The sequence below is a fragment of the Wasmannia auropunctata genome, unplaced genomic scaffold (assembly GCF_000956235.1).
Source record: "Wasmannia auropunctata unplaced genomic scaffold, wasmannia.A_1.0 LD336053.1, whole genome shotgun sequence".
NCBI classification, from domain to species: Eukaryota; Metazoa; Arthropoda; class Insecta; order Hymenoptera; family Formicidae; genus Wasmannia; species Wasmannia auropunctata.
Window position 1 is genome coordinate 1,929,266 of NW_012026837.1, and position 19,831 is coordinate 1,949,096.

Sequence of the window (19,831 nt, forward strand, 5' to 3'; positions counted from 1 at the left end):
AGAAGTAAAATTCTTCAGTTCTCCTCGAACGTGGTTTTCAAAGGAAATACATTTGTACAGATTATTGTAAATTTCTGCTTAGGTATTTTTTTTTACCTCATCTCCCTAGGTTTCTTTTTTTAGGATAAAAGTACGGACTTTGGGACAACTTTGCCTTGAAACCTTAGGGTTGAATACGAGGTCTTTAGAAATAGAATCGGCTGTTGTACAAAATATCCCGAGATCGCACGTGTTCGGTCTCGCTGACAAGCTCCGCAAACAAAGCGACCGGCGGAAAACTCCGGATTTACCGTGAAAGTTACTTCCGCCCGTATCGTCCAACGCGCGCGTCGATGAGTGAATTACCGCGAGAACGTGTCTTCGACGACGATGGACCTGACGATTATCCCGTGCGTTCGTCGAGTCTCACGAAACTCCAGTTAGCGCAGGTCAGTTTGCGCCCGGGCCTTCCTTTTGTCGACCGGATGCACGTCGTCGACGGGACGGAGGAGGAACGCGCGCCGATATAGCGCCGCGAAAGGAAACGCTCGGCTTAAACACGAGACGGAAGAGCGATCCGGCCGACGGTACGTGAGTTCGCAAGCGTCGAGCGGATTTTCATCGCGCGATACATTTGGCGAGAGCGAGAGAGAGAGAGAGAGAGAGAGAGAGAGAGGCGATCGCGCTCACGGAGCTCTTGAGCCGCACGCACGAAGATTCGCATGCCAATTTCGAACGATGACGCCGCCGTTCGTCGTCGGCGAGCTCGTCGTCGCGAGTCTTCTGCCGTTACAAACATCCCCTCGTTTCCTCTTTTCCGTTTCATAGTTATAATTATGGACATATGTCTTCTCGCGTATCCGAGATCGAAATCGCGCAAATCGTCACGTTTTACGGGCGCAGTCCGCGTTTTTCCCGCGTTAAATGCGATTTAACGAGCGATATCGATAGCAACGCTAATGACTGTCGTTACGTAATCATTCCGCGCGATCACTCTTCCCTTAGAATTTACTCTGCCGTCCCGTGGCGCCGCGAGAGAGCCTGGAATGAGACAGGGAGAGAGAGAGAGAGAGAGACCGCCTCGGAGAACTCGCATGGAGAACCTATCTATTCATCTATCCGCTTCCCCTCTCGCGACTTCCATCGTACGTTATCGGGCGTACCCGCGCGCACAACACATACGTAGAAACACACAGAGGGATACACATATAGTACGGGCGTTGCGCAACCGCGCCGGTCTCGATAGGCGGCTTTAACGGCGAGCGGAAATCCGGTGGATTCTTTCGGCCTGCCGTTTTCTTGCCGGCGTTTCCTTTTTTTTTTCTCCCCTCCGTTATCCATTTTCCGCTCTTTCCGCCGCCGCGCCGACCGACCGACCGGCAGGCCGATCATTCGTCCATCCGTTCCGTACATCCGTCGGTTCGTTGGGTGGCGGATTCTGCTCGGCCCGATGACCCGAGAGTCGCGATAGCGCCGCGCATTTGATGCGCGCGCTCTCTCACTCTTTCTTTTTTTCCTCTCCGCTCGCTCTGAGAGTAGATCTCGGCGCGTTTCACGATTGGATGGTCCTGGCGGAAATAACCTCCGCTGCGTGAAGCATCTTCTTCCTCGCGGTCTTTGCTTCAGCTGTACATATCGCGCGACACTCTTCTCCGTTTTCTTCTGCCTTCTCTTTATCAGTTAAACGACGAGCGACCGACTATTGGCGTATAATAGAACGAAATAGTCGTATTTTATCAGACATTTACGTGGAGTCGGAATACGTCTGTCCATTAAACTTCGATTTTCCATGTAATAGACTTTAAATTAATTTTTTTAAATTGTATTTTTATAAATGTATATTTAATAATGATTAATTATGATTTTGTAAAACATAACATCTCTCAAAATATCAATTAGTATACCTAAAGTCATCGTTAAGTCGTAAAGTAAAATTTAAATGAAATTTTAAAGTAAAAATAGGCTAAAAATCGGAGCTGAACGAGTTATTGTGAAGCATCTTCGCTTGTCGTCCTCATAAAGCGAAAGTTGGATGCTCGAAGAGAAGTGTGCGGAGTAAGCGAGTGCGATTGGGGCGAAGTGGAAAGAGAGAGAGAGAGAGAGAGAGAGAGAGAGAGGCGTGAGGCAGGACGAAAGATAGAGTGTGAGAAAGAGAGGCAGAAGCCCTTTATCGTTAAGTAAGTTCAACAACACGCTATCGTGGCGCGAGAAACATGATCGGCATACGTCGTGTCAGGCTCGCACTCACCAGATTCTCAATCTCTACTGTATGTATTTGTATATTTCATAACGGCTTTTTGTAACACAGCAACAAGATAAAATCCTCGTAAGAAGTACACAGTAACAAGATAAAATCCTCGAATATTTGAATTTGTCGTAATTACTTCTCGTTTCATCAGCTAGTTTTATCTCAAGTATTATTTCTGTGATAACAATATTGAAAGATACGTCTCTCACGTATGGCGCACCTCTCGTGGGCAATCAGAAACGTTAAGAAAGGACATGAGCGGCTTAGAGCGATTTCACTTGGAATTATATTCAGCTCTCGTGGGCGAGCGACAGGAACTAGAAACGCTCCGGTGCGCGAGTCCTCTTCCGGCGGAAAAGGCGCTCGTACATAGACCGACCGTTCTTCCTTTCTCTCCCGTCCCGCGTCTCTGTGCTCCCTCCCTCCTCCCGACCTGCCCTGCCCGGTTTCCTCTTCCTTTTCCTTGAGGCATACACCGTGGCATGCGCGCGTGCAAATTCGCGGCGGATAGGAATTTCAAGCCGGAGAGGATATCTCTCTATTGAGAGGGTATTCAGACCGCGACGTTTCGCAATTGCCCGCAATCCACGCGGCTGTCATTCTCTCAAGTGCGAGGGAGCTCCTACGCGAAAAATTATCCTTCCTGACTTCGCGAATCGTCCGAGGAGTGGGTAAAGCACGCGAGACACGAACCCACCGAAAATCAATCGGATTTTTTTGTCTTCCGATTTTTACGAAGAAGCGAAACTTTTCAAAGTTTCTTTCTCGAATATCGTTGCTCCATTACTTACAAATTTTCTATTATCTAAAATTATATAGTGGAGCTTTAAAAGCTCGTGGGATACAGAAGTTAAATCAGATAAACGATACGTCGGTATTTGTTCGAGCAATGCAAAATTAGATATGGTTTAACGATATGACTTCACAAGGAGGAACATGAAAGAAAGAGAGATGAAATCGATTCGTGAAATCTAATTTTTACGCTGTATGAGGGAAGCATTGTAAAGCTCTGGGGTCTTTTTCATCGTGAATATTTTCTCGTGTCCCGTATAATTTCGACTACATCGATCGGAACCGGATGCGTCGAGTTAACCCCGAGGGACTGTCCCGAGCTTCAAAAGAGCCGGTCGCATACCAAAGAATACTGTGTCGCTTATTCTTAGCATTTGTACAACCACGCTACGTTCACTAGCACTATTGTACAGAGGGACTGAGTGTATCCTTGTGAAAGGACGAACGCGCGTCTCGCGTCCGCATTCGGTATGTCGAGAGGGTTCGGCATCGTCCGCCCGCCCTTCCGTCTAACGAGTGATAAACGGCCGGAAGGAAGCCAGAGGCGTTTCCACGAAACGCCACTGACAGGGCCGGAAGACCGAAAGACGGGATGTGGTCGGTGAACGAGCGCCGCGAACGCATTTGTACTCTATCGTGCCTGCATCAGCAGCCTGTGCGGCGTCCGTCGTTTTTTCGAACACGTCGCTCTTTCTCTCCCTGTTTACTCCGCTCTAAATATCCCTCTCTGCCCGTCGTTCTCTATCTTACATTCCGCCTGAGTTTTGCGTGAAAAAATTTTCGATTAATTTTTGCCGCATTATTTCACAATGATAAAGTTGGTTGAAGTCGATTTTTTTTTAGCAAGAAAATTATGGTATATAAAAGTTTTTGAGTAATTCAGGATTAACAAAAGAAGAGTCTTATAAAAAATAAATTTTATAAGTATGAAAAATAGAAAGATATTTTTCTGAATTGATTAATTGATAAAACGTAAAAAAAATGGGAAAAAAATAAAAAAAGGACACGATTAATAATATGACTCTTCTTTATGTTTTTGCGAAAGAATAATCGTTTCCAAATAGTGTATTGCAAAAATTGTCATTGGGCATCGTGTTTGTCGTCATAAGGGGGAGAATTAGAGGAAAGAGCGGCTAGAACGGAAGCGGGAACGGGAAGGAAGAGGAAGAGGGAAACGTCCGGCCGGATACGAGGTTTCCAATGTCGGCGGGATCGTTTTACCCGAGCTTGCGATTAATTCTGCCAACAACGATAAAAAAAACGTCGCGGCGGAAAAGGAGTAAACAGCTCTGGCACACGTGGGGGACACGCTTACGTCCGTAGAACGTTAAATAGCACACGCCAACGGGGCTTTCAACCCCGGGAGCGAGACGCTCGTCTAGCCTCAAGTCCGTTATATTCCGAGAAAGTTCGCGGAACATTTTCAACAAAATTACCCACGAAACCAGTATGCAATATTACTTCCGGGAAATGACGCGCGCTCTTCGAATATCTCGAAGGTTCTTCTTTCATTTCGGAGCGGCGTCATTGATATTTTCAAAGCTCGACGGTCACTCGTGTGATTGTACTGTTCTGTTGTATTGCGTCCGCATTTTAATTTTGAATTTCCGATTACTTCTTATCTCCCCCATATTTCTTATTTTTTAAAACTCTTGATTCTTAATATAATTTAATCGTTTTTTTTTGTGTTATTTCTTATTTACATATTGTGTTTAGAGGATTTGTCTTTAGAACTATATAGTAGACGCGTCTCTTTCGTTAATCACCGACGTGACTCCTGCTTTCCCGTGGCTCCGGCGAAATTTCGTGCCGCGAGCGAGCGCAAATGCTCGCGTAAGACGAGGACTTCGCGGCGCGAATCTCGATTAACGGCGTCCAAAAGCGCCGACGACGCGCGCGGTGAGGCCGTTAGAGCCGCTAACTCTCGTCGCACGAACTATAAAGCCTTCTAAATTGGTACGGGCCACGAAAATAGACTTCCGGTTCCCGTCTCGCGCGCGCGTGAGCCCCGCTCGCTCGCTCGCTCGCTCCCGCCGCGCCGCCGAGACGCGTTGCGTCGCGCCGCGCCGCTCGACGTCGAGCCGCGGGCACGCCACGTCTGCTATCTAGTATGCCAAGAACGACTCCTCCCCCTCGTCTTTCGTCTATCCTTGCACGCACCCGCGATAAATGTGGCCGCGTATACGCACGCTATATAGTCAGGCCGCGAAAGCCTCATGTAAATATCGCAACCCGTGAAAATAATTCCAATATGCGGAGGCACTGCACAGGGGAACATGGAAGGTCGCGTTTTGTTGTATCAATATTTGCGTGATGCATAAAACCCACGCGAATAGATAACGATATCTGTGTATAGCGAGATCACAATGGAGTAACATCCTACAGTCAAGCTGCAAAGGCTATATGTAAATATCGAGGAGGTCTATGACTACAATTCTCCGACATTCGGAAGGATCTTGACAACGTTCAAATCCGCGCTTTGATATTCTTTTTACGCCATCTGGTTTCTTATAGAAGCCAAAATACGAATAAAATAACAATACCTGTATGATAGTCGACAAAAGATATTATAGTCAAACAGGCAAAGGTTAAATATTTTACGTGATAATATTTTGGATATGCGCATAACTAGCCCAAAAAAGGTCAGGAGCAACAGTCACAAATGTACATATCAATTATATTTACATAATATTTAATCAATTATATTTAAATGATAAAGAAAATATGGATATTATGTATGCAAGAATTTCCTAACATCTAACGTAAAGATTTTTTTCTCGAAATATCCTAAATGCCTTCAGTGGCCTTTCACGTGGATCTCACAGCGCCGCATATTCGTTTTAACTTTCAAAAGCGTAAAGTGTTGCGGAGGTGAATTCCGATATGCAGAAGTATCTCGAGGGTGCTCCATCTTCCGTATGTGTGTCAATATTCCTTCACCGCGTGCATCTTGTAACGCTACGTACCGTTACACACCCGCTGTAGCCGAGCGAGCTGGCAAAAGCCCGCGCGCGTGTAAATCTCGTACCCGCGGAATAAATAATCACGTCGCGTTTCAGCCTCATGCCGGGATCTCGCAGCATCTCGCGGATAATATCTTGGTATCGCGCGAGAGGAGGTCTCTCTCTTTCTCTCTTTCTTTTTCTCTCTTGCCACGATGAAACTTACGGTACACGGCGGAGCATGACGTGACGCACGCAGGTGCAACTTACGTAGTCTAGCGTGGTTTTCGCGGAACGAAGCGAGCCTTCGGCTAAGGCATCTCCGTGCAGTTGCACCTATCTGCGGATTCCCATTTCGCGCCGGGAAAGGATCGGCCTTCAAATGATGGGCGCGCGCGCGCGCGCGCACGCTCGCGCTTAGTGCCAAGGTCGAGGCTCCTCTCGCTATACTTCTTTCTAGGAACTCTCCTTTCTTCCCTTTTCACTCCATGTGATCTCTAGGCTGTTTGCGAGCACAGTGTCCCTCCTCCCGCCCTTCTATTCCCGGCATCCCACGATTCAAATTTATGGGGAATCCTTTTTCTCTTTGTTTTACTTTTCGCGAACCATCCTTAGGGCGGGGCCGTGCATTTTACGCTCGAGGTTCTTGACCCCGCACTGTGGCTACATTGTATTATGACTGTAGCGACGGACCGGGTTATTGGACCGCGTGAATAGTAGAAAATTACATATCTACATACGATTTTGTGATCCGTGCGCTGAAAATTCCTGTTTCTCTCTCTCTCTCTCTCTCTCTCTCTCTCTACCCCTTTCTCTCTGTCTTTTGATTTTATCTTAATGAGAAATTTCTAAAATGGCTGTTGCAAAATCATATCATTAAATACACATTATATTACTAATAGCATGTATGAGTATTTTTTAATATTATTTAATTATACATTGTAGAGTATTTCATGAACTATATAGAGGCTTCGAGCGCCGTGCGCGAAACGTATCACGCAGCATGTGATTGGATACGCTTCAATAATCGCGGCGCCTCGCGATTTATATCGCGCGTAATGGTCGGAATGGCAGAGGCGCCTCGCAAGCGGGGCGATCAATTATGTTAAGGGTTTAAGACATCTTGTTTATGTATTGCTAATTTTAAAAAATCGGATTATGGACATCGAACACAATAAACGTGTCAATAAGCGCAACAAACGTCGAATGGCGTGGCGAGAACTTATCGGGAGAAACTGCAGCGGACGAGTGGGTGTCCGCGCGAATGGTTAGATAGTTTAGCATCGGAAGACGAGCGGATAAGGCGTATGTGTGTGTGTGTGTGTATGTGTGTGTGTGCGTGCCTATGTATGTGCACGCTTTTCCGTTTGGTCCTCCTCGCCATCAACCCGGTCGACCCCGCGGGCCTCTTCTCCGCCCACGTAGCACAACGCGAGAGAGATCCTCCGTGTCTCTCGGACACTTAGAACGAGATAAATCTAAAGTGGACAGTATATACGCCCGGGCCCACGCGTAACCGGGCCTCGATCGCGTACGAGAGAGAAAGAGAGCACGAGGCTGTGTCGCTCTCTCTCTCTCTCTTTCGCCTCTCCTCTCGCGTTCTATTGACATGTTAGTCGTAAAAGGTAAAGCGCGCCGATAACACTCCGTAATGGCTTCCGTAATTTCAGAGGATGAGGGTCGGGTTATACCCGATGCGGTGACCAGATTTTTAAGCTGCAAAGCTGTTAGGGCTCCCTCCTTCCCCGTTCGCCTGCACGTCTCGCTCGGGATAATCCCCTTCTTCTCGACGGAAGGAGAGACGACAGCGTCTAATGCGCCAGTCGAAAACTGCTTTTAAATACCGCGACTAAAATCATCACTTTCAACCTCGGATGTTATTATTTCTCCTCTCTCCAACGTGATAATATTCCCTTCGTAAAAAAAATCCTTTGTTAGAGTCACGACCGGCGGGGCTACCTATCGTAGATGAAACTCAAGTCGCGGATGCCTCGACCTCGAGACTTCCGAAATTCCTAGTACGCGACAAAAACGACGGAGACGACGTCAGTCGTAAAATACGTCGCGTAATGTTATACATTTGCGAGAATTGCGAGAGAGAGAGAGAGAGAGAGAAAGAGAGAGTGACGAGGGAGGCAGAGGGAGAGACGAAATTAGCGGTTGGTCCTTCGAGAGTCCCGAACTTTATCTTAAAACCTCGAGCGGTTGAGAGAGAACGGAGCCGAGAGAGGATTGAAGGCGCGCGGCGCGATAGGTTGGAAGAAAGGGCGGAGAAGGTCGAGGCGGAGGACGAACAAGGTTCGTTTGCCCGCCTGCACACGTGCACCTATATGGTAATTCCTTTCGGTCGCGGCGGAGTGTCGAGAATTTGACGACGGGGGTACGCCATAAAAGTACGCCGGCCACAGAAGAGCGTATCGTGGAACATGCCACGGCATACGGGGGGAGAACGGGACGATCGTATCTTTCTCTTTTTCTCGCGTCTGAGCTGATTAACTCCGACACGCACAATATTCCCTGTATGACGCGTATGCATCTTTCGTTCTTTGGCACCGCACACGTAATTATTGCACTAAAATATAATTTGAGAGAGAGGATAAAAGAAAAAGGTAGGCGTCGCGAGACCACCTGCCGCGTGATAAATAACAGATTCTGGATCGTCCATTTAAACTTGATAGAATCGAGGAACAAAATTTGGATCTCTATATATATTTATTGTATTCTGAGAATAATTGAAGACGTAGATTGGCTACCCAAATTTTTAGCAATAATCTGTTTTACGTTTAAAAAAAAAATATATATATATGTATACAATTTTTAAATTTCTTTCCACAGCAAAATGGAAAATTTTGTTTGAAACTAAAAAAAATAGGAAAATTGAGGATAGATCAGAGATATTTTGCATGCCCATTTTATCATCGTTATTTCACGAGGTTTGCAATCACAGCGTTCGAGAAAGGGTCGAGAAGCAATGTCTCAGTTATTGGTCATCGGCTAGGCGGGGATACCGGGTGACTTCGAGAACGTCCGAGCCAGGTATTGCTCTCTTGGCGTGGGTTTCGGGATACACACGGGCGGGCATATTCGACCGGTCATTGTCCACCTAGCGATAACGTCGGCCGGCCGTATACGTCTGCGTCGCGACTCGCAATCTGTATCGGTTTTCAGCGCGCTTTGTTCGAACTCGATATCTCTCAGGTTTTTTAAATACAATCGAGAAAAGAAGTAAGCTCTCTCTCTCTCTCTCTCTCTCTCTCTCTCTCTCTCTCTCTCGATGAGCTTATCATTATCATTATCTCCATAATATGCCTCTCAATATCTTGCGCACCAAGGTAATCGCGCTCGCAGAATAGCTTCCTCCCACTGCCGTAACTCCTTGAGTACATATGTAATTAACGCAGTTTGGATACGGGATAAATATTGAAGCAGTACATAGAGAGATAATGGAGCCAAGGTCTTATACTCTCTCGCGGTCTACTGTGCGAGATAAATTGATGCCATCTCTCTTTCGCATCGCCGCTGCTCGCTCCGCAATGGAGGATATATACTTTTTTCTTTTTCTTTCGCAAACGTGCGTGTGGCGCATTTTCCTAAGATTATTCGATACTGCGTTTCCGTTACGCGGACGCGTTTCCTGCGTTTTTCGCAACGAGTGGAAAACGTATAGTTTTAGATTCGCGATTTCAGCACGCAGGTGTAAGTACGGTTTCGTCTTCGGGTCACGCGATAAATAAATATATAGGTGAATAGGCTGTAGGGTTTCCGATCGTGCGGTTCGCGAATGCGCGTGCACCCCCCGGACAGAGAGACCGGCGACATTGCAAAAGTCATGAGGATCTTTTTTAAACCGCAGCCCGGCCGGCCGGGCGCTCGTGCAAATCCTGGACGCGACCGCGTCCGGGTTTGTCGCCCACTTTTGCGCTCCCGCGGCCGCAGGTGTGTCGCGGTAGCGGGGCAACGTGCTCCTCGGGGCTTTTTCGCCTGTATACACCGTTATACAGCGTGTCCCGAGATTCAATAAACCCACCGTCTGCAGCCGTCTATAACGGCGTCCGTTGAAAAGCTCGGCATCCCAAGACAGTTTCCTACGAATCGACCATTGAGAATCAACTCTTTGGAGAAAACTCCACCGTTTCCCCTCTTCTTTCTTTTTCTATAAAACGTAGCTTACGCGATGGATTGCACTCGCGATTGCAATATCTAATTTGCGTGATCGAGGTGATCGAAATTACAGTCAAGCTAGAGAGTTGCTAATAATAATGTCATTATTTCCGGAGAGAGGCGAAGAAAAAGAAAGAGAGAGAAGGAGAGAAAAGCAAAGCACGGTTGTGTCTCCATTTCTTTGAGTACTCTCTATTCATTGCTGCGACGCACGGAATAATCGCGGTTGAAATCCGACGAGGTCCGACGTCTTCCAACTCAATTTTTCATCGTTCGCGATACGTACATTTGCGAACACCCGGTGGATCTGTCTACGACCGGAGGCCCCAGCCTACTGCGTGCCGGCCTACGTATATATGCGGGTATCTGCCTGCCTGCCTACCTACTTGGTTCACCGATTCTCGCCGGTATTCACGACGAAAATGCGTACCCACGTCTCGGACTCGGTTGCGAGGCAGACTCTGCTCTCCCGGCACGGCACGGCACGGCACGGCACAGCACGGAACAGCTCGGCTCGGTCCGACGGCGTGCCGTTCAGGTATACTCGGCTTGTCTCGACTTCCGGTCGCGGTAAAGGTGTGCCTAGGCGGAGTTATACCCACGCGACCAGACGCCGACGATCGATGGCGAAAAAAAAAAATAACGAAAAAAAAAAATAACTAAGAAAAAGAAGACCTACAGAAAGTCGCGCTACTAATATGCCGAAGCTTTCCGCTCGCGGGATAGACCTGTCTCTCGCGTCGTTAAATCGCCCGCTCGGGCATCCGTCACGACGCTAAATCAAACGAACGCACACGCGTATACGAATGTGGTGTCGCGTTACTATATCTATGGGGGAACGGGAGGAAGCTACGGCAGGCAGAGATCCCCGATCTTTTTCGACTTTGATCGTATTTTGTTCGGATCGTAAATCTGAAAATAAGCACTCCTGTATCAGCGAAATACCTTTGCGTTAGTGAAACGATTCTTTGGAGTCTGAAATTCCTCGGAGCTTGTCCTTTAAACGCGTGTAATATATTCTTAGGAATTGATTAAATATTTACAAGTGGGACAAGTTGTGTGTCGCGTGGAATACATGTAACATGTGGACGATTATCATTCGATCATTGCGAGCGCCGCATTCCTATATTCATTGCAAAATATATCGTATGCTGTTTCTCTAATTGATTAATATATTAATTCGATCGTTCCAGTTCGTTGACTTGGGCATGGTAACCAGTGTAGAATACAATCATAAGCCCGTGGAATCGGCTAGAAAAGGCCAAGAGGTCTGCATCAAAATCGAGCCTGTGCCAGGAGAAGCACCCAAGATGTTCGGTCGTCATTTCGAGGCGAAGGACTTCCTCGTCAGCAAGGTAAGTAACATCAATCATTAATTTATTAATCTAGTCCTATATTAAACGCAGAAGGAAATTGTGGTACATGAGAAAAATTTTTCGAAATTGAAAAATCGAACGTAACCGCGAAAAAATGTGAATATGAGATCTTTATTTAGCGATAGTTTATTATAGGTCGTTATACAATTAAGCAACTTTAATTCTGTTTTTCAACGCACAGTAATCAAAATCTACTTATAATTTCATGGTAAATTTATTGCAATCGAATATTAGATATCGCGGGTAAGTCCAATCGATTAGATTTGAGTTCGGCGATCTCATAATTAGCCTGTTGAATTGTATATTACTCTATTCGCGCTACAGACAGCGCGAGATCGAGAGAGGCGCGCCGAGTTTTCGCCTTGACGCAAATTCGACTTAGTATGCGAGACCTAGATCGAAAAAGGAAGATGAACATCCGGCGGCGATCGCTCGTCCGCCGTCGGCTTCCGGCCTTCGTAGAAGCTCGCTACCTTTTCCCCTCCGCGTCTCTCTTTCCCTCCTCCCTCCACTCTCTTGCCACTCTTCTTCCTTTTTCGTCTTTCTCCTTCAGGCGAGGATATCGACTATGGGACGAGTTCGGCCCCGCGTTCGCTCGGATACCTCTCGTCGCTCGCACGCGCAAATAGTTCTTCACTTGGGCGATTATTATTAATTACACCCGCATTTTCATGCCGTGGGCTGCGAAAGAGCTGAACGCGAGAATTAATGCGCGTACAGGATGTCTTATATTTAAGTAAAGCGGATGTTCAGATGTGCTGTATAAGCAATAATAATAGACAACATTGTAGAAAATAGGAACAGACACTTTATTTAATAAATATATAGTTAGAAGAAAAAATTCAGATTAGATGAATGAATCAGAAATTAAAATTCTATATACCACGCACGTGTTCGGGTACGCGGAAAGGATTAATGAAGGACTAAAGCGGGACTGAGCCGGATTAAATTTCAATTACTCCGTCGCCGTTACATTATTCCCGTGGAAATGTGTGTAAAGACTGTTGCGATCGTTAATTAAGACGGATGTTTCTTCTTCTTCTTTCTCCTGTGAGAAACGGTACTGGTGCCTTTTCTTCATACAAACCGACGTTTCATCTTCATTCTTTTCCCCCCATCTCCCGTCCCCTCCCCCCCCCCCCCCGGTCCCTTTCTACCCTCCTCGCTCTTCCTTCTCTTTTCCGCGGGCCTCTTTCTATCGTCGTCGTGCTTCAAGCACCTTCCTGTGCTTTGGTAGGCAAGCGGAAGTCGTCGTTACCGTTTGGTTCGTGGAATCAGTTCCGGAAGTATCTTGTTCCCACGACGATTCCTCCCGAAGCCGCTGATCCGTCGACACGTCGGCTCATACGGGCGAAACAGAGCCGAACGCTTTTGCTTTTCAACGCCCGAGAAGAAAATCCGCCTCCGAAAGATACGAAGGGAGACACGAAATCACGAGTAAAATAGGGCGAGAGCAAACATTTATTTTTTACTTCAAACATTCATGTTTTTTTTTATCGCAGGATTTTTTCTGCTCGAAGATCAACTTTCGCTCCTATGTAAGCAAGAAGCTATATAAAATCTGTGAAAAAAAATATAAGCATGAGGTACAAATTATGTACATCATTGTGTTAGTTCGGTTATTTATTCTTCAGAGAAAGGATTAGCCAACGCAATTAAAATATTACTGTGATAATGAAATGTAGATAAAATGCGTCTTGAAAATAGGGACAGGTTGTTGCCAAAGGTAAATTTATTTACTTAAAATTTAGGCGCTATAAAAAATATTTTGCTGCTAGAATTAATTAATTTTAACTTAATAAAAGTTGTATCTTGCAACAAATATATTTTACCTTTAACTTTAAGCTTTTCCGTGAGGGAAAACTTTGAACTAAGCTATTGACTTTTAGCTGATAATATTAAGTTTCTTTACGTGTTACGATAATAAAATATTGCGAAATGTAGAAAAACAAGGTACTTTTAAATGCAAATAAATTCTTATGAAAACTATAAAAGATATAGGAAACGTAGAACACATCGTCGTTTCATTTTAAGCCGCCTTTAATTTTAAACAAATATTTTCGCTCTTCTACTTTCGGCTAAGGGATTCGCTTCACTTATATCGCGAGCACACACGGAACAATATTTCTCGCCGCACTTTTCGGAGGATGCGTTTATTTATCCGACTGCGGGGAATAGTCCGTTTCTAATCTTGGCGGAGGCGGCAGCGGCGGAAAGAGAAAAGTAGATCACGGAAAATCGCGATCGAATATTGCGAACTTTACGTTCGTTAAAATTCGCCGACGGTGTATCTCGGAATGATCGATCGACGCGGCACGTCCGCGCGATCTTATCGCGACGTGTTCGTCACGCAGGCCGAAATTGCATAATAACGTCCGAGGCCGCGTAATCGCGATCGCGAGCTTCGCGCGAAAAACTTAAACTTTCAAATTAGTTCTGCGCTTTGCGCCGTCGGTGAAATTTTTTATGATTACCGCGAACTGTTGTATATTCAACATCGTTCCGCGTATACTTTACAAGCTGTAATATGGAGGAGGAAGGGAGGGAAACACATGGGGGGCGAGGATGAGAGAGAGTGAGAGCGTAGAAGAATGAAGGATAAAGAGAGGCAGAATGAGAGGCGGCGGGGAGCGAGGGAAGCTAGAAGGGGCGTGGCGGGAGGCAGGCGTCCTCAATAGCCGCGTAAAACCACCATTGTGACCGATCCATGAATGAAACGGGACTTCCGGCCGGGAGTGGGGGCGGAAACAGTTGTGAAGCGTTACGTTTCCGAATGGTTCGACGTGCGCGCGCACGCATACACGCACACACAACCACGCCGGGTTCTTCTATTCCTCTGTTTGCGAAAAGCCGCGCCACGTGAAAATCGGCCACGCTACGCGTTAAAAACGCTCTTTGAGAAACGCACGGCGGGACAGTTTTGCCGCGTTACGGAGAGCTGCCGCGCGGTTAACTTTATTGAGATTTTGCTTTTAACAGATCGGGCCCTGCCTGCCACGTCACACAAATGACGCTCGTGTTTCCGTTACAAGTTGCGTCATTCGAAACGTGTAACATATGACGCTATATTTTTCCCCGCTTGATCTACGACGTTCGCGGATGAATGGTGTCACAGTCTACTCTCAAGTCCTCATACTCGGATTATCCGATCTCGATCGCCCGATTATTCGTGTCACCAAAGTTCTCGATCCTTGGACTCGATTTAACTTTAAGATGTTACGGATATGACGTTTCTCTTTCTGGTCCTTCTTGCATCGCGTATACAATTTAATTTTATATAACACATTCATTCTATTATTACTATTAAACATAAGTTAATCGCTACTTAAAAATCCGCTTGTAGAATTTGAGAAATGAAATTCTAACGTAAAATTAGAGTAGGCATTCTTTTTGATTGAAGATAAATATGTGAGTTAAAATATACACAGATTCTCGTTTTAATCTTTTATTTTGCAGTTAGAGCGGAAGAGAAGGATTTCTTTTTATTGTTTTATTTACGGACGGGAAATCTCTGTAAGTGGCTCACACGTTTTATCACCCGATAACGAAAGCGGCATTTCTCGAACTGTTACAGATAAGCAGGCAGAGTATAGACGCCTGCAAGGATTACTTCAGGGATGACCTACTGAAGACCGATTGGCAACTCATGGTGGAACTGAAGAAGCTCTTCCAGATACTCTAGGATATGATGAGGATTGCGACGGCGACACTGTCCAAGGGCCTCTTTGCTTTTCCGGCGGCTGTTCGACGAGAAAATCGGGGTTCGTCGAACCCGAGCGAACGTCTCCTCGATCGTCGTCGCGACATCGCCGCCGCGAGATAACGCGTTGGTGATGCGGCATGCTCGAAAGTATCTCCCATTCCAAACGCGGATCGACGTCTCTCTCGTTCCTGTTCGCGTGCATACGAAGGATTGCCGAAAGTTGTAAGGCCATCGGACGAGCATGCCGCGAGAAGAAGAGATGCGAAGACAATCTCGTGCTCGCCGGCGTCCTTGGAAGCGCCACGCGCGGCTTTCGAGGACGATCGAAGACGGGGAGGAGACGCGATCGCATCGGATTCTGCGATTGCGTTCGGAGTATTTATGGAGTACCGCGAAAACGGTACTCCCGTGTCTTGCCAACGAGCAGGAAGAGAACGTAGCTGGGGTCGCATCGGAGAGGAAGCTTCTTGGAAGTGCGCGATCGCGAGAAGGAGGATGATCACTCCGGATGGGACGTCGTGGGCAACGACGTTGTAGATACGCGGAATGGAGGAAAACAGACGAGTCGGGAGAGAAGAGGAAGAGAGAGGAGAGAAAAGGGTGGAACAGAGGAGAGGGTGAGAGGGGGGGGGGAGACGAATATGCGTGGTGCTGATGAACGAAATAATCGCACGAGAAATCGCTCGTGTGTTTTATATAATGTAATCTCTTTATATAAGACAAGCGCAGTATTGCGGGGTGGAAAATAAAGACTACGCGTTTTTCGCAAAAAAAAAGGAGAAAATAAAAGAGAATGGGAGAAAAAAAAGGATATCTCTTTTACGCGCTAGTACGCGCGTCGGCTTGTACCCGAGGACACTCCGCTTTGTCATCCTTTCCAGGTAACCTATCCATTTTATCCGATTTATTCACAACTGTTAATAAGTATACATCTTTTAGAAATGAACTTTTCGCATTTTGATGAGAAAATATTTTTCAACGACGATAATTTATCATTTCGCGCGAGTGAAAATTTTCATTCAGTTTTTATTTTTAATGTTTTTTTTTGCACTACTACTTTTTCTATTGAACTTTTGTTGAACTTTCAACTTTTTTTCTGAGAAGAATGTGTGAGAAAAACAGGCTACTTTGTATTCACTGTCACGATGTCAACAAAATTTATGTTTATTTGACCGCCGCCTGCTGTCCATTGAGAAACGTCGAAGCCGAGCGACTAGGCGTAAATACATTGAAAAACTTGAACAAAACCCTCATCCGGGAAAAGGGCCCACAATCCTATTTGGACCCTTCTTCCGACTATATCACCTCCATTACACGTTCCTTTATTAAGACTTTCGACGATACGTACACCCCGACCGTGGGAACGCGCGTTTTTAATTGGCCGAGAGTGGCAATAACGCCGGAAAGAAACTCGAGAAATAAATCGACGACGACGACGACGAGGAGGAGGCAGAGGAGGAGGACGACAATGACGACGACGATGACGTGTAACGTTACGCAGTAGATCGCATATCGTTCTCGAATTCTCTCGCGAGAGCCGCCCTCCCCCCTCTCTTCTTTAGCGCTACCGGAAGCGTAATAATAGATCGCGGGTGTGTTAGGATCGATTGTGTCGTCGCGCGATCGAAAAAAAATCGACGTCGCGACGTCGAAAATCATTCCACGAAGTCGCTGTATATCCGCGCGAAACGCAGACTCACTTACGTAAGTCGTAAGTTTTAATCGGTTTATCCGAATCCCCGTATCCCTCCCTCCCTCCCTCGTCACCGATGTGATTCTGTCTCGCGTGTGGCGCGCTACTCCTACCCGTATTATCTTACACACATCGATACACAGCGATACGTGCGTGCGCGCACACATACACACTCGCGCGTTTCCTCTGTTTCTCTCCCCTTTCCTCCCTCCGAACAGCGTCCTAAGTCGATGCCGTAAGATACGAACCACCGATCAACATGAACAAACGGTAACGTGAATGATAACGCGAGAAAATAAATTCTAACTGTCTTTGCCTAGCTAGATTTTTTTAAAAAAAGACTATCGCATTATCTACTTCCGTTACTGAAGAGAGAAAGATAAAACTCAATTATCTCCACTATAAAATATCTTCGATATTAATCTTTTCTTATCGAAGTTTTATAATTATAACCAAGCAAAAATCGAGAGAGCCGCTAGTAAAATATCTTTCGATACATCGCCTTGTATATATTTATCAAATTCTATGCGCATGAATTATAAAATTATACAAATTTAAAATATTATATATATTATTGGATATTTTATATTATATTATTATCGTTTATATCTTACAAAATTGTTAAGAAATTATCAACAATTATCATTGATTTATCAATAATCCCCGTTCGGCCGATTGCTTATCATTAATTTTTGTGCGTCCAACGACTTGATTCCCGTCGATTGAAGAACCGGCTCTCGTCCGAGCTGTTCGAGTCCGTCGCTGGTCGGAGTCAGAAAATATGTCGTGTCCTTGCTGGGAGCAACCGAGAGCGCGAGAGCCGGCAGGCCGCGCTCAATAAACGCGCACGTCATTTCGAGTCATTCATGCATCTGCAGGTTGTCCTCGCGTCTCTCTCTCTCTCTCTCTATCTCATTGTGATCGCCGCTCATGTGCGAGTGCAACTGCGTTGCGCACGTGCGTGCTCGCGCATTGGCCGTGCGTCTCGACGGTCCGAGATCGCGTAGATCACCTGGTTGGCATTTACGCGAGATCGAACGACCGGCGGACGGCGCGTCGCGATGCGTCCGCCGTCACCGTTCGCTAACGTAACGTGACGAGGAACGTTAATTCGACGCGACGCTCTCAGGACAACTCTCGGAAACGGCGACGGTACTAGGCGGTTTTTTGTTCTTATCTTTAAGAACGGATAAGACAACGTCCGATAGGTCCAAATTTCGTTCGCACGAGCAAGAGTAGTCTGCAATATACTATGATATACAGAGTATCTCTGAAATGAGTTGACAGTCTTGGGAATGCTTTTATCTTAAGAATGAAAAGTTGTTGTTTCAAATCCTATCTATTTTTAAGAATAGAAATTCTTTTTTTTAATCATCGAGATAATATATATCTGAAAATTACATGTGATATGTTAAACAATGCCACGTACTACAACGCCACGTGTTTCAGTGGGAATGTAGTATCAGCAAGCCTCGAGAGAGAAATATGTAAGAAAACGTGGAGGGAGGAAGGGAGAGAGGAAGAGTGGGAGAGGAGGGAGAATGTAATTGTGAAAATGAGGGTAACATTTCGCCACTGCTATTCCGAGTACACTAACTTCTTTATACCGCCCGAATGACTTACTTAATTAGAGGCAATTAACCTCCGCAATTGCTGAAGGCGATGGCGCAGGAAAATACGGGGAGGGACGAAAGGGGATGGGTGTAGTCGGGAACGTTTGCGTCTTTTTCCGATCTTAACGTTACACTTGGGATTTACTTTGTGCGAATACCGAACAGAGGGAACGCTGTAAATTCAGAGCTCTCAAAAGAAACATTACCGAGACGAATGTACGTCTTTTTACCATCGTCAGATTTTCCCATTTTCATTATTAAATTCCAATACATTTCTGGTTATAACTAATAATAAGAAGAACACTGGAAATCTTGAATTGAGTTCCGCGTTAAAACCGTAAAATCAAGCGAAAAATTACATCAGTCGATTGCGAAAAGGCATTTAAGTTTGATCTTGGAAAACCTGCAGCCGTTCATAAATCTACGTCTGACTTGACTCCGAGGTTTCCCTCCGGAGAAAGGAAGAGAATGCGAGAGCCTGGAAGGAGCCCGGTAGGACCACGCTCGATCGAAAGGGATTTTTACGGATGAACAAGCATGAATTCCGATCCGGTACGTCCTGTTCACGAAAAGTCCCGTCGTTGTATTTCATCCAGCGTAAAACTTCCGACGTGAATGCGACTGTTCGTCGACTCATTGAGGACGCGCTGTTACAGCGCTATGAAAGAAGGGCGATGTTGGAGGGGGTCGGAGGGAGACAGAGGAAGTGTACACGCGGTTCTAGGGAGAAAGATGGAGAGAAAGAGCATGAAAGTGAATGAGTGAGAGAGATGAAGTGAGAAAGAGAGAGAGAGAGAGCTCAGCAAGAGGGCTGAATGGGAGGGGGAGCGTTTCCACACCGGATATCCTCTCGAGGGAAGCGGTGCACGCGATTCGCATCGCCGCCACGCCCGTGTGGCGTGTAGATATAAACGTCGCCGCTCGTATTACTAACAGTATAAATGGCCGAGGAAAGGCGACCGGAGACTGCGACGATTGGATTGAAATTGTTCAGCCAGCGCGAGATACCTCTCTCACCGAGCGTGAGCGATGCAGGACGACAGCGTATCGTTCCGGCGAAATGTCTTCCCCATTTTCTTATCGCCGGCATATCGGTTCTGGCCTCGCGAATTCAATGATTGTTGGAGATAATCCTGTATAATAAATATACCAACGTGATATTTTATTAAAAGACAATTTGTATGTAATCAGTATATTTATATTATAAAGTATGATTAACGCATGGAAATGGTATCGAAAATTTGACAATTTATTCGGACTAATTTCCATATTTTTTATTCCGTGCGAATCAGTTACAGATGTTCCTTGTTATATTATCATGTAA

General features: G+C 46.0%; 1 protein-coding gene across 1 annotated transcript in view; it reads left to right on the forward strand.

The window, feature by feature from the left end:
- The window catches only part of LOC105451011 (eukaryotic translation initiation factor 5B), a 33,871-nt gene extending 17,862 nt beyond the window's left edge, over nt 1-16,009 (forward strand). The window contains exons 15-16 of the mRNA XM_011691188.1: nt 11,316-11,477; nt 15,073-16,009. Of these exons, the coding sequence (XP_011689490.1) occupies nt 11,316-11,477; nt 15,073-15,180 (270 nt within the window). The 3' untranslated portion in view covers nt 15,181-16,009. The remainder of the gene's footprint in view (nt 1-11,315; nt 11,478-15,072) is intronic.
- Nucleotides 16,010-19,831: the final 3,822 nt, after the last annotated feature.